This window comes from Spermophilus citellus, assembly GCF_964194105.1.
Source record: "Spermophilus citellus genome assembly, chromosome: 7".
NCBI lineage: Eukaryota > Metazoa > Chordata > Mammalia > Rodentia > Sciuridae > Spermophilus > Spermophilus citellus.
The window spans coordinates 120,632,820-120,648,396 of record NC_138188.1 but is presented as its reverse complement, the minus strand read 5'-3'; the positions used below and the strand labels follow the sequence as shown (position 1 = coordinate 120,648,396).

Here is a 15,577-nt window from a genome sequence, read left to right as displayed (position 1 = left end):
TTTTAAGAAACAGGCTCGGACTTGGAGGGTGGGGAAGGTCTCACCGCTTTGAAGTGCTGGAAACCAAGTCTGAACTCGGCTTCAGTCGGTCAGTCTCCACGGTCGCTTTTCTGTAAGCAAGCGGACCTCTTTTTCTACGAAACCGAGATACTGCTTACCGGGTTGCCAGGATACCGTAAAGGGAGACCTCCCAAGAGAGGCGTCCCAAGTTGCGTTGGCGCGAAGTAACAGCCCCGCCCCCTTCAGCCACGGTCCCTCAGTGCCGGCATCTAGTGAAATTTCAATGTATTTCAATGGGAAATTTCAAGACTTCCAAGCTAAAACCTCCTTCTCCCAATTGGTCGGTTCTGGTAGAAAAGTCTCGCGATTGGTGAAAAATCCAGGGAGTCGATAAGAAAGATTTAGGGTATCTCGGTGCCTTCACTTGGCGCCAATCCCTGCCTTTTACGTAGTTTTCTTCGACTCGCGGGAGCCGGGCCTGAGCGGCTTCTCGTGGCGTCGCGATCCTTTGACGTTTCCTCTTCCAATTGGCCAGGAACTGCGGCTGCAGTTCTGAAGCCTAACTGGCTACCCGCACCGCCTCGGAGGTGAAGTGTACTCTGCTGATTGGCTCCGAGGTGCCGGCCGCGTGTGATGTCCCGGGCAGCGATTGGCCCTCGCTTGCTGGGGGCTTCTCTCACCGGGACTTGGGACTCCCGGGAAGTGGACTGGCAGAGGCGGGGGGCAAGCTAGTTGCTTGCGGACCAAGTAGGAGACTCCCGGCGTGAGGCGGCCTCACAAGGCCGGGAGCGCTGGTGAGACGACGCGGCGGCTGCGGAGGCTGTGAGGAGTGTGTGGGACCGGGGCCGGCACTGAGGAACCATGGCCCCGCAGAACCTGGGCACCTTTTGCCTGTTGCTGCTGTACCTCATCGGGGCCGTGATCGCCGGGTGAGGAAGAGGCGGGCACGGCGGGCATGGGGCCCGAGAGTCAGCTTTGCTGGGGAGGAGGCCGGGTGGGCATTGGGGAGGGAGAAGCGGCATGGCCACACTGAGGGAACGGAGAGGGATATCCTTGTGGTACGGCAATGAGGCGGAAGAATGGGTAGGATAGTGTGGGCCAGGCTTTTGGGATACGAGGGGAGCCTAGCGTGTCACCAGTGAGAGGACCTTAGATCCAGAGGCCCTGTAGGGCTTTGCCTAGAAGAGTGGGAATTGAATACAGTGCCAAATACAGCAGCTGAGGTTTGAGGGGAGTTTCAGGGGAGGAAAGTGGTTGCGAGCGGAAGCAGTGTCACGCAGAGCTGGGGAGGAATAGGACTCCTGATTAATTGAAGATAGTGACAGCGCGATGTTGAGATTGAGGCGATGGACACGCCTTCGGTCAAAGAGGTGTGTTATTGTACCTGAGTTGAAGCAGAACATGGTGCAATGCTGAGTCCGGGCAAGCCATTGAAGAGCTGACATTAAAGTGGGTGTGCTGTGACACCAGTCAGAGTGAGGATCTGAGGTAGGGAAGCAAACCTGGGACTGAAGAAAATTGAATTGGGAAGCAGCCAGACCTTTTAGAGAGCTCTTGAACTTCCCAGCTTCTTTACTGAGACAAGGCTGTCGTGCCTCACTGTCTCTCTCCATGGTACCATCTTGAGAATTCAAATGGTGTGAGTGAGAAGAACAGTTCGCCAACAGATAGTAAGCTGGGGTTTTAGCCACTCTATTTATGAATTATGTAACCTTGAAAGAAATTTAGATATTCTCATCTGTAACATGAAAGTAGTATTGTGCCATCCTTATGCAGATAGACTCTTAAGGATCCAGTCAGCCCTTTAACATTCATGATCCTATACTCCTGGTAACCCAAGATATAGTACACCAGGCTCTTATTTTATTTAATTTATTTTTTTGTATTTATTTTTTAGTTTTAGGTGGATACAATATATTTTATGTGATGCTGAGGATTGAACCCAGTGCCTCACCCGTGCTAGGCGAGCACTCTACCACTTGAGCCACAACCCCAGCCCATATTTTACAATGCAAAAAATAGTAGGTCTCATTTTCCAACAATTTATAGGTTTTTCTGAATGGGGAAGGTACTACCTAGCATAGTTTTAAAATTTAAGAATTTCTTACACAAGTTTTTTTACCCTTTGCATGTAAGTTTAAGCTTTGTTGTCATTTTTTCTTGTGAAACATCTTAAATTTCTAAAAATTTAACTTCTCCTAGATAATGCTTTATTGGTTTTTTAACTATACTTTTCTTTGTAATATTTACACATAAAGCTACAAGTACTCTAGAGTGTTTAATAAAATGCTAATATTAAATATTTTAAATCTTGTAGGTATAAACTTAAATAAGTCATAAAATAGTCTCTTAGTGTAATGTTGATGCTGAGCTAAGCTAGCCATTTTCTCCCTACATTTTTCTGAGCTGTTCCCATTTTTACATGAAAACTACTGAAAATGAGTATAAGTTTCATATTTTTCTCTTTCAGCAAAAAATACTATATCCAGATGGGTTTTATTTTGTCTTTAGAGTTGCAATTTGGGCTTTGACTTAACCTTTATTTTAACCTCTAAATTTCACTTCAGTCACTTTCTCTTTAACATTTGTAAGTGTTTCTATTAGGACATTTATGTCACATTATCTTTTTAAATAAAGAAAACCATCCTTTGAGATTGATATTTGACCTTTGGAAACAGTCAGTAGTCATCTGGAACCAGAAAGGGAAAAGGGGGAGAGTTAAATTGCATTTTATGGTGTTATTGCCCAGAAATGACATGTGACCATAAAATAAGAAAATAGTTTCCTGAAGGAAGATAGTTGTAAAGAAGGTTACAGCCAGGTGTGGTGGCACATGCCTACAATTCCAGTGACTTGGGAGGCTGAAGCAGGAGGATCACAAGTTCCAGGCCAGCCTCAGCAACTTGCTAAAGCCCTAGTCAACTTATCAAGACCCTGTCTCAGAAAATGCTAAGAGCTAAGAATGTGAATCAGTGTTTTAGCGCTCCTGAGTTCAATAACCAGCATAAGTCTGTGTGTGTATATGTGTGTTTTATTCCCATTTTCTAATAAAAAATGAAGGTATATGTGAAACATGCACGCACACCTTTATTTTTTTGTATTTTTTTATTTCATTTTGTATGTCTTTGATTAGACACAGACCTAAATGAAAAGGGGTAAAAAACCTTTCACTTTTAAAAATGTAATATATAAATCTTTTTAATGATGTATTTTCTCTGTTCCTTCCCAGGCGAGATTTCTATAAGATCCTGGGGGTACCTCGAAGTGCCTCTATAAAGGATATTAAGAAGGCCTACAGGAAACTAGCCCTGCAGCTTCATCCTGACCGGAACCCTGATGATCCCCAAGCCCAGGAGAAATTCCAGGATCTGGGTGCTGCTTATGAGGTGAGTCAAGAAAAAAGATAAGTATAAACAAAAGCTATGGATATAGAAAAGGCCATATAACACAGAGAAACGCTTCATTTAGGTTACTTCTATTTAGAAACATATAGATAAAAGTAAAAATAATACTTGGTGCTATGCTGTACTAGATATTACATTCTTATTAGTAGATGTCATTTCCTATCTTTTTAATATTATTTTAATGAGGGGATTAATGTTGAAAAAGATGAATGAATGAGAGATTAATAATAGATTAACTGATTGATCTATCAATCTATCAGTTAGGGAAATTGAGCCAGAAATACAAAGAAAACCTAAATAAGGATTGCAACCTAACATGCTCATAGGGACAAGACAAATAACAGGCAGAGGTGTAAGATAAAACATAACAATGGATATTCTGCCTTCATTCCTTGGGAAGTAATACAGACTGATGAAGATTGTTATTAACTGAAGCCTCTGGCTCTCTTTCAGTGGAGCAGATGTGACTGAACCCCAGTCAGTTTTTGCCATAAACAAATGCAAATATTATCTTGCCAGATCTACTGATTTTTCAAGAGAAGTTAGAAATCTACATTTTTATATAAATTCTTCTTATTTTAAAACTTTTGGTAACTAATTAAATTTCTTTATTTTGCAGATTAAACAAAACATAGGTATAGTTTGAATTTACAGGCAAATCTAGAGGTCAAAACACTTGCAAGGATAATGTCAATCTTCCCAAGGATACTGTGAAATATAGTAGAGCTAGACAAATTTTTATTCCCATTTCCTAAAAGGCACAGAAAAAATTAATTAAATTCTAAAAGTTGTAGAGTGAAATTTTCTGAATTCAAGTTTAAAACCCTGCATATTGAAAAGGCTGGAAAGTAATATGATTTTTTTTTAATGAGGATCTCAAAATAAATTTTTTTTTAATCCTCCTAGATTAAAAAAATCTACTGAACTGAAATCGTCTTATACCATATGAACCCTAGAGCTACTGGGGTCTCCCTTTCTTCTCCCCATAACTTCAGTGATCCTACACAACAGAAATTCTTAACCTGAGGTCTATAGATAAATTTGAGAGGGCTTATGTCCCCTCTTAAATTGTATGTAACATTTTATTATTTATGAGTCCATATTTTATACTATATTTTCTAGTTTCATTGTTTGCTAAGAACCCAATAGTTAAAAAATATTTTCGAAGGAAGTTGAACTTGCATTTCTTTATAAACAATCTATCATGGTCTTTATTCATGACCTAGGCAGGCTATGCATGTATCATTCATGAAATTGCAGTTTATATAATTCTCCAATCTCTCTAGTTATTAGTTTAGATTTTTTTTTCCCTTTGTACCATTCAAGCTTGATTGAGTGTTCATTAATCAAAATCTCAGTACACTACAAAGAGTTCTATGAATACCAATTTGCTTTCCCTACTGAGCTGGGAATATTTCTGGCTTTTTAATTAGTTGAGAATCTGCATGTTGGTTGGCCAATCTCTGGACTGCCCCCCCCCCCCCAATACTTTAAAAATACAAGAGGCTGGATATGGTAGCATCTTCCTATAGACCCAGCTACGAGGGAGGCTAAGGATTCTTTAAGCCCAGTGGTCAGGTCAGCCTGAGTGAGACCTTGACTCAAAAAGAAAATAATAAAAGATTAAAATAAGTAAAATAATTTCTAAGACTATTAAATAAATTGCATTCCTTAGAAGAAAAGTGAGGAAGAAGTGAATGACAACTTTATAGGTAATTTTTTTTGGGGGGGTGCAGTTATAGAAGCCTCTGGTATCCAAAAAGAAACTTACTTAAAGCCAATCATTGTGCAGGGTTTGTTTCTTTATTTAGATAAGATTAGCAATGTAGACTTAAAGATGAAAATATTGGGAATCCAGATTGTGGAATAATAAGTTTGTTTCAGGTTAACTCTGTCCATTTCTTCTTCTTCAGAGTATCTATTCCCCCCACCCCCCCTGCGCTCACAATACTAGGGATTAAACCCAGCGCCTTGCACATGCTAGGAAAGTGCTCTACCACTGACCTATATCCCAGAGCTATTTATTTATTTAGAGGCAGGGTCTTGTTCAAATACCCAGGCTGGCCTTGAATTTGGTATCATTCTGCCTCAGCCACCTAAGTAGCTAGAACTACCACCACACCTGTCTAAGGATTTTTGCCAAAACATTTCTTTCTCTTACCTGATCTGTTATAGTGGCTTTATCATAGTGCTGCTGTGGTTACTTCTGGACTAACCCATTTCTCTTTGCTTTTAAGAATGCTCATTCTCTTTTACATTTAATATATATATCCTTCTAAATATGTCTTCAATGTTAGTAAATGTTTGCTGTGGCTCCTTCCACATCTTTCGGACACTGAGCCAAAAGTGTGTGTTATTTGAATATGTCAATCAGGGTTTGAAATAATTTTCTCCTTTGTTTCTCCTTTAGTCTCTTGTCTAAGTGGGAGTTTATACATAACAAAGGAATAACTTAAAGCTGTTTAATTTCCAAAGGTATATGTGTTGCTGTGACTAAAATGGAAGCTTTATTTTTCTTTTTGCTTAACATGCAAATTTGAAAGTATAAGAGTTATTTTTCTTTATATTCTTTGTTATCACACAGAGTGGGTTCAATGAGAAAGCATAAACCTCTCTAAACTAAAACTTACAAATTTCTTTTTAAGCAGTGAAATTGACTATGTGGCAGATAGAGCTCTTTCACAAATGGATTTCTACATATACCAAACTTGAAAAATAAAGCAGTATAAATCTTACTGAAGGGCCTATTATTCTATTCCCTTGACTTGCCAATCTCCTAATGTGTGTATATTGGGAGGAATAGACATGTGAGGCCCAACTATTAAGACTGTCCTAATTTAGTGCTTCTATCACTGATGATAGTTTGTCATAGTTATATTCTAGTTTATGGTTTGGAGAGAAAATATAGCATAGTAGTTAACAGCATAAGCATTGGCTTTAAACAACACAGAAAGTAAACCTGAGCAGTCCATCTCACCTCTTTCCTGGTACTTCCCCAACCTTCACAGCCATATCATTCAAGTATAAATTTTAAGTAATTAGGTGAGGTTTGATAATGCTAAATTAAAAACATGAAGTAAGCAATGTGAAATGGAAAATTCACCAAAGAATTTAGTCTGTTAGAAAAAAATAACTTTATAAAAATTTTTAATACCATACACAATGAAAATTACATTCCCCTGAAATCTTAAGCATAGTATCAGAGTGAAAAAAAACAAACATAAATATGAATGTACCTTAGCTGAATATTACCAAGTATGGCTTTTTCCTCTACTTTTATCCTAGGTTCTGTCAGATAGTGAAAAACGGAAACAATATGATACATATGGTGAAGAAGGATTGAAAGATGGTCATCAGAGCTCCCATGGAGACATTTTTTCGCAGTAAGTAAAGTCACTTAGTGATTTAATGAGCTAAATTATTCTTTTAAGCACAGAAGAGAAAAAAAAAATTCTGTTCTTATATCCAGAGCTACCTCTCTTTCATCCTATCAACAAGAATAGGTAGTTTTGATAACCACCATTGGGGAAGGAATTAAGTTAGAAGTTCTTAATTTCCTGCTGCACATGGCTATCTAGGAGTGCTGGGTGGCTAGAATGATAAACCCCTCTTCCTTTTGGAGCCCACATTATTGATATTTGAATCTCCATATATCATAATTCTGTGTAGTAGATCTCACCTGGAGTTCAGGTCTGAAGCTTTTATAAATAAAAAGATATTTAAATCTGCATTTTTATGGGGAGAGAGTTTCTTTCTTCAGATTCTTAAAGTAAGAATCGGTATTGCATACAGTAGTTTTCCCCATTTAGTATTTAAGGGTGATGGTAGATTTTTAGGACTTCTGAAAATGTGTGAGTTAATGATTGGGAAATCTTCCTCTTCTCTAGGATTAATTTAGCTGTTTTGGCCTATCAGAAAAGTGTCTATTCTCCTTGGCTTTTCAAAGTGCTATCTAGGGCATACCTGTAATCCTAGCAATTTGGAAGGCTCAGGCAGGAAGATGGCAAGATCAAGTCCAGCCTCAGCAACTTAGCAAGAGATTGTCTCAAAATAAAAAATAAAAAAGTCTGGAAATGTAGCTCTATGGTAAAGCTCCCATGGGCTCAACCCCCAATTCCAAAAAACAAAAACAAAACAATAAAGTACTCCCTAGGGATGTCAGGAAGAGAAAAGACTTCCCCTACTTCCACCCCATCTTACCTCCTTGCTTTTAACATTGAGAAATACATTCACCAAGATTGTTTGGTGGGAGACGGTATTATATAGTTGTCATACCAATATCTGAAGCCTCTTAATTACACCAGAGATCAACATTAATATTAGAATACCTGCACAAATGAAGGTCACTGTTTTTTTTTTTAATTGCAGATGATTCTTTTTTTATTTACAATAGTTAATTTTGATCTTATAGAGGCCAGAAATTACTTTTCCTTAAGGATTAGAATTTTATTAAGCTGATGCTAAGCTGATGCTTTTTTAGTTTATTTAAATATGTGCCCAGGATTTTGGTACACAGTAGTAGCTTCTTTCATCAAGGTTAACTGCTAAAAAGCACATAAAGTGAACATTATGTATGTTCAAAGTTACCCTTAAAAATAAGTTTACCATTAAGCCCAGCTTTATACAGCGTTATGTATACTATACCCTTTCTCAATAAGTTCACTATGGCTGGATTTTCCTTAGTATCAAAATAATATTATTTCATTGAGTCCAACAGTGACTTCATTGGCATATAATATGTGTATATGCTATACTATTTGTATGAACCATATTACTTTTAAAAGTATTTTTTTTTCTTGTGGGCATCAATATAGTTACAATGTAGTTGATATTATATAAATTTTAATTGTGTATGATATGACTTCAATATGTGGAAAATGTCTTTGACTTTTGTACGTTGTATTGATAGGAAGCATTGTTTTATAAATTTGAAAGAAAACTAAATAATTATAACAAACTCATATTTCTTTTCTGATGATTTCACAGCTTTTTTGGAGATTTTGGTTTCATGTTTGGAGGAACCCCTCGCCAGCAAGACAGAAATATTCCAAGAGGAAGTGATATTATCGTAGATCTAGAAGTCACTTTGGAAGAAGTATATGCTGGAAATTTTGTGGAAGTAAGTTTAAACAATATGGCTATTCATATTTATTTCTAGAACTTGAATTTTTGACTAAAAATTAGAGGTTTCAGAGTACCTGCTCTTTTAGAGAATGAGGGGGAGTGACTGAAATTGAATTAATCAGAATCTTTGGTTCATGATGCAGTTGTCATTTTTTTAATAAACTCAAGATTGCTTAGATTTGGAACTAAATAAAACCATACCAGGACTTAATCTGCCCACATGCTACTTCCTATTCCATCCTCTTGCCTCCCTTTATAGGTAATTTGTTACCTGAATTTTGTCTTTTTTGGTCGTTTTGCCTTTCTCATTTGTTTTGTTAAACAAATGAATGATGTATTATTTATTGTTTTTGAGTTTGTAAAAATGATATAGCAGTTATTATCTTTGGGGGCTGGCTTTTCTGCTATTATGTTACTAGGACTCACCCTTGTTGTTGCTTAGAATATAATCCCACTGAATAAAATTTTATTATGACCACAATTTATCTACAGGTGTTAGTTTTTTCCCAGGTTCTTTTCAGTTTCAGACAGTGCTTTTATGAACACTCTTGTACATATTCTAGGTACACGTGAGCAGAATATCTCTTGGTGGGTAATACTTAAATAGAATTGCTGGGTAATAGGAACCAGTGTTCATGTTTTATGAAATAATGCCATATTGGTTTTGATATTGATTGTGTCAACACTTGTACCATTTATGAGAATTTATAGATTTACTAACTCTAATAAATGGAATTATTAGACTTCTTAATTTTGTTCTTCAAATAGAAATAAAATGTTATCTCATCATGGTCTTGATTTGTGTTTTATTGATTACCAGTTAGGACAAGTGTCCCTTCATATTTTTTTTTTAATATTTTATTTTTTTTAAGTTATCGGCAGACACAACATCCTTGTTTGTATGTGGTGCTGAGGATCGAACCCGGGCCGCACGCATACTAGGCGAGCGCGCTACCGCTGAGCCACATCCCCAGCCCTCCCTTCATATTTATAGGCCATGTTTGTTTCTTATGAGATGTGTGTTCATGTCTTTGGCCCTTTTCTTTGATTTCTAAGAATACTTTATTCTTTCTGCTAATTCTTTATCAGCTACATATGATATAAATGTATCCCATCAGTTTGTAACTTATCTTTGCATTATATTTAAGATTTATTTCAATGAGCAAAAGTATTAGTTTTAAGGCATTCAAATCTTATCAGTCTTTTATGGTTAGTCTTTGCATTTTACATAAGAAATTCTGCTCTAAAATGAAAAAAATACTGTTCTGTATTTCCTAGTGAACTTTGAGATCTTTTATTTGAGGTTATTCATCTTTTTCAAAACTCTGGAATGGACTTTACAGCTTGACTGCCTACCTTCCCACTTTAGTTCTGCCATATATTAGTTATGTGGCCTGGGTCCTTTTACTTCACTTTTTTTTTTTTTTTTAAAGAGAGAGTGAGAGAGGAGAGAGAGAGAATTTTTAATATTTATTTTTTAGTTCTCGGCGGACACAACATCTTTGTTGGTATGTGGTGCTGAGGATCGAACCCGGGCCGCACACGTGCCAGGCGAGCGCGCTACCGCTTGAGCCACATCCCCTTACTTCACTTTTATGTGCTACCTTTACCTCACCTGTAATATGAAGATAATGATATGACCTGCCTTGTAAGGTTGTGAGGATTAAATGAATATGTGAATGTGCAAAAGTGTTTAGAGTATTCCTGGACAGGTTTGCTATAAAGTGTTTGCTTTGATTATTATATTGTTGTTGGCTGTAATTTATCCTGTTGACTTGGGTTTTTATATACATAGACTGTTAAGGGTTTTACTCCAGGCATTTTTGTCAATCTGCTGCATGAGTTGTTACCTTGTGATTAGGCAAAAACAAGATTACTTTTCTTAATACATATTAATTTCACATACTTGGTGGGGTCAGATATTTGATTGCAGTCAACTACAAAGAGATGATCATTGTGTTTCTTCCTGGCATGGTAATGTGTCTGAACAAAGGTAGCAATGGAAAGTAGTCCTGGATTGAATTGCCTAAAACAAGGAGGCATTTTCATCAGTTTAATCATAGGTTTAGATGGTAAACACAGCAGCTTCTGAATGCTGTGGTTGTTCTTCAGGGTTATGCTTTACACAACTCAGATTTCTTAAGAGATAGTAAAATCTATGAACACTTTAGCTCAGTATCACTTAGTTGTGGCTTACAATTCTAATGCTGATGTCATATACCTTATATTTCAGTTCTCTTCTTTTTTACTTCCCTCTCTTCTCCAACTAAAGAATTTTAGTCATTTAAGTATATGTTTACTTCATTCCTGTTTGAGGGCTGATTTGTACTCTTCAAAGGTTTCTGTCAGCTTTAGGTTTCCCTGATCTTGCCAGAGAAGGGGAAATTCCAGTACAGATGTGAGTAGAGTCCTAATTCATTAAGGAAACTAAAGGCTGTTTCATGCATTTCTTAGGTAGTTAGAAATAAACCTGTGGCAAGGCAGGCTCCTGGCAAACGGAAATGCAACTGTCGGCAAGAAATGCGGACCACCCAGCTGGGCCCAGGTCGCTTCCAGATGACCCAAGAGGTAGTCTGCGATGAGTGCCCTAATGTTAAGTAAGTGAAATCACCTCTATGGTTCCACCAAGAAACACTTGGATAATCTCATTTGTCTAATAAAAATTTCATTGTCCATATTTAACTCCCTTCCTCTTCCATCAATGTTTCACCAAAGGATAGAGCAAATAAATGTACATTTTAAAATTTTTCCTGAAATATTTTTTCTATATATATCCTTTTTTGTTTCTAAACTAATAAGCAATGCCCTTTATTTCCAAAGATACTTAATAAATGTTAATGTTTCCTTTCTACTTGGACTAGTAGAGCAATCTTATATGTTTATGTAATACACAGTGGCTTTGCCCTGAATTTTGTCATGAAGAAGATATAAACAGATCTGAGAGAGCTTTGTGAAGTAGAGGTATACTAATAATCAGAAAAATACACTAATAGTCAGAAAAAGCTCTGATAAAACGGATAAAACTTTATGTTGGGGGTTACATTTGTATTTTTATTTTCTTTTCCTTTTTTAATTCCTTTGTCCCAGATTAGTGAATGAAGAACGAACGCTGGAAGTAGAAATAGAACCTGGAGTGAGAGATGGCATGGAGTACCCCTTTATTGGAGAAGGTGAAATATTAATGTTTTTATTATCCTAACTCTATTCTCTTCTTATGAATACCTCTCACTTCTACTTCAGCTCATCTCTTAGTGAATGCATGGTAAATGAATGTATAATTTCTAATACTCTTCAGCCAGTTTTAGGATATAGAAAGCCTTTTATTACCAGCATGCTTAGTCATAGAAGCATTAGCATTACTGATTATCCTTTTACTATTAAAGCCAAAAGTTACTGTCAGATAGTCTAAGTTTTATCAAAATTTAGGGTGGCCAGGCCTCAATAAATAGATTAATTTTAACTCAACAATGAAAGAGGATATATATGTCTAATAGGACATTAATTATATGTTCTCCAAGCTCACTTTTGGACTTAAACTTAAAATTCTAAAAGGAAATAAAGCTTTAAGACTGACTCCAGGTTCAGAAAATTGGTGAATCATTCTTTGTTTAGGAATTAGGTCAAGTTATTTATTGCTGTGCCTGAAGCACAGGTGATCTTCACTAATGACCTGAAACTTGATATAACCAGGCTGAGACTGTGCCCAAACAGACTTGATAGACCCAGTGCCTTGGGTAGTGGTTTTAAAAATTCCTCTCAACTGTCCAGTAGATTTGTAGTCTTATACTTGTGTGACTTCCTGTATTCTATAACCTTCTGTAATCTGCCCTGACCAGGTGAGCCTCATGTGGATGGTGAGCCTGGAGACTTACGCTTCCGAATCAAAGTTGTCAAGTAAGTGATCGAATTTTAGAGGCCATCTTTCAACCTATGCTTCTCAGGTACAACAGATGATAGAGATAATGCCTCAAGATTTTTTCCTCTGTTTCATGCCCATAATACCACAAGTGATTATTTGTAATTCTTCAATAATCCTGAAAATTTGGGATTGGGCCCTGGGATTTGAGCTTCAGTTATATATTCACTTAGGACATTAAAAATCCAAAAGACACTGGAAAGGAGGAATAGAGAAAAGGAGCTATAAAAGAGAGGCATACAGGAATAGGGAACCAAGGTAAGCTGTGATTTTAGCTGTACCATTCAAGAATGGGAGGTTTCTCCATAGGAAGGAACTTCTATTATATAATATTCAGCTTCTCTGTTTAGAAAGGCTGTGGAGACAGTCATTTTGTCCAGGACTTGTGCTTTCTTGTTGATTATTTCTCTCTTGTTACCAGTTGGATACTTCTTCATGTAAGAATTATTTGAAACAGGATTCCCACTTGAACATGGGGAAACAGTCTGTCTGTGCACTCTTTATGTTCAGTGATTATTTTTCCCCAGCTTTTCTTACCTACCTTGTCTTTTTCATCACTTCCTAAGAAATTGGAACATGGGCTATTCCCTGAATAAACCTGGTACCTTCTCAAGTCCTTGTCTTTGCCAGAATTCCCTCTAGCCTGTTCCCCCTTTTACTGCACTGGCCTCATCTGCATCTGGAGCCCCCTTGGTCTTGTGAACCCAGCTCAGGAAACCTCCACAAACATGTTTCTGAAGCCCATCTCCTAGCCCCTGCTACCAAACATCTTTCTCTCTTTTCCATAACCTAATGACTGATAGTTTTCCATATATATATTTGCTTCTGCTGATTGTAAACTCTTTAAGAATAAGATTTAATAAGACTTATGTAGTTTTGTTATCTCAGTTAATGCTTTACACAAAAGTATGTCTAATAAGTGTTCATTGTTTGAAAGAATGGTGTTCATCAAGATCTTTCTAGCAACTTTTGAACTCTTCCTAAATACATATGGAAATTAATTATTCTTTATCTTACTCTGTTTTTAGGCACCGGATATTTGAAAGGAGAGGAGATGATTTGTACACAAATGTGACAATCTCACTAGTTGAGTCTCTAGTCGGCTTTGAGATGGATATTACTCACTTGGATGGTCACAAGGTAAACAAAGCAATTTTGCTTCTTTTTAAAGCCTTTATGTGGGTGATTTTAGATTATTTCAGTCACTTCACTTATAGAGAACCACAGGGACTTCTGCCTTCTCTCCTTATTCTGCTGCTGAATGTTCAGCAATAACAGTGCCACAGGCCTTTTGCTGCTCAGAATTGATTACACAGCCTTGTTCTTAGAGTTTCCAAGTTTCCATTGGCAAAATCTTATTATTATTTCTTTAAACTGGCTTATGTGTTTGATTTTACTTTGTGTTTTTTAAAACCTTTTTGTTTTTTTTTTGTACTTTTATCTTAATGATGTTGCCCCTCATCCTTTCTTTGAGCTGTGGCATTAGCTTTGTGTACCACTGCTCACTAGAGCTGTGTGATGTACTTTGGGTGTGTCAGTCCTGCTTCACTACGTTCCCTTTTACTTTTTAGGTACATATTTCCCGGGATAAGATCACCAGGCCAGGAGCCAAGCTATGGAAAAAGGGGGAAGGGCTCCCTAACTTTGACAACAACAATATCAAGGGCTCTTTAATAATCACATTTGATGTGGATTTTCCAAAACAATTAACAGAGGAAGCAAGAGAAGGTATGGAGTATAATAAGTGTGTGTGTGTGTGTGTGTGTGTGTGTGTGTGTATGCCTTTGCACATCTGTGTCTGTGTGTTATGTATATGAGAGTATAGTGACCATAAAAACCCTCCAGTGGCATAATGTATCAGCCATTAATAATAGTGGAATACAAGTATAGGAATGAACAAACTTGTGTTTCTCTGTCAATGCAATAATAAAAGTCCTGTGGTAAGTGTGTTAAAGGTTGTATGAGCATGCTTTGAAACCCAGTATGTTCAGGAGTGAAGCAGACCTACTTAAAACGAATGAGCTAGACCAAACTGTAAAAGGGAAGCCATGTACTATAAGAAGGTGAGAAGCTTAGAAATGACTGTGATAAATGGCTGAAAAGGGCCCAGTTTGGTGTTGTTAAATAATAAAAGTGGTTAAAAAAAAAAAAAAAGGTAAAAATTGAGAACAGAGAAGAAATGAAAAACTTAGCTGGAGAGTTTTCTTTCCCTTTTGATTACCTCCTTTTTGATTTTCTGGGGTTTGTGGGCCTCCCCATGATACATGCTGTTTAAACTCTGGTGAAGTCACATTTTTGTTAAGGTTGTCATGTGTTCTTTTTCTTTTCTTTTTTTTAGGTATCAAACAGCTACTGAAACAAGGATCAGTGCAGAAGGTATACAATGGACTGCAAGGATATTAAGAGTGAATAAAATTGGACTTTGTTGAATATAAGTGAATCGGCGATATTTATTATCTGCAGGGGGTTTTTTGTGTGTTTTTATTTTTATTTTCAATATGCAAGTTTGACTTAATTTTTTTTCCTAATAACCGTCATGATATGAATAAGAGGGCTTGAGTTTGTCCATTTGCATTCAGACAAGAATGACCAGCAAAAGGTTAACTAATACCTCTCCCTTTGGGAATACAATGTCTGGTGCTGCCACCTGAGTTTCAAGAATTAAAGCTTCAAGAGGACTCCAGGAGCAAGCAAATAAAAAGGGTTGGAGATAATTGTTAGTTATTTCATTCAAAATGCCAACTGGAGAAGTCTGTTTTTAAATACATCTTGTTGTTATTTTTTTCTTGACTCCTGTTTCTTTTCTCCTGTGAGCTAGTCGGGTTGTTCTCCCATTAGGCAAGAAGAACACACAAGCATGCAAAAGACTGGTGTAATCCAATTCCCATACCCCATGAAACACACATGGAATCTTGTAGCAAAGAGCTTAAAAAAACAAGCTTAGGGACTAGGATATATGAATCAAGATTATATGAAGATCTAATTGTCTGGAAAAATATATTTCCTCTCATTTTATTTGGGAACAATAAAATCTGATATAGATATTTTACTGTTAGAAAGCACTTTTCATGTATGTAATCTCAGTTAAACCCATGATTATACTGGCTCTAGAAAATGAATTTAGAAAGTAGAG

General features: G+C 37.0%; 1 protein-coding gene across 1 annotated transcript; it reads left to right on the top strand.

Annotated features, from left to right (window-relative positions):
* Nucleotides 1–649: 649 nt before the first annotated feature.
* On the top strand, nucleotides 650–15,303 carry DNAJB11 (DnaJ heat shock protein family (Hsp40) member B11). The gene is made up of 10 exons (XM_081301653.1): nucleotides 650–929; nucleotides 3,230–3,386; nucleotides 6,690–6,787; nucleotides 8,391–8,523; nucleotides 10,983–11,125; nucleotides 11,616–11,698; nucleotides 12,365–12,422; nucleotides 13,473–13,584; nucleotides 14,016–14,172; nucleotides 14,783–15,303. The coding sequence occupies exons 1-10, from the start codon at nucleotides 862–864 to the stop codon at nucleotides 14,845–14,847; spliced, it is 1,074 nt and encodes a 357-aa protein (XP_081157779.1). The 5' UTR covers nucleotides 650–861; the 3' UTR covers nucleotides 14,848–15,303.
* Nucleotides 15,304–15,577: the final 274 nt, after the last annotated feature.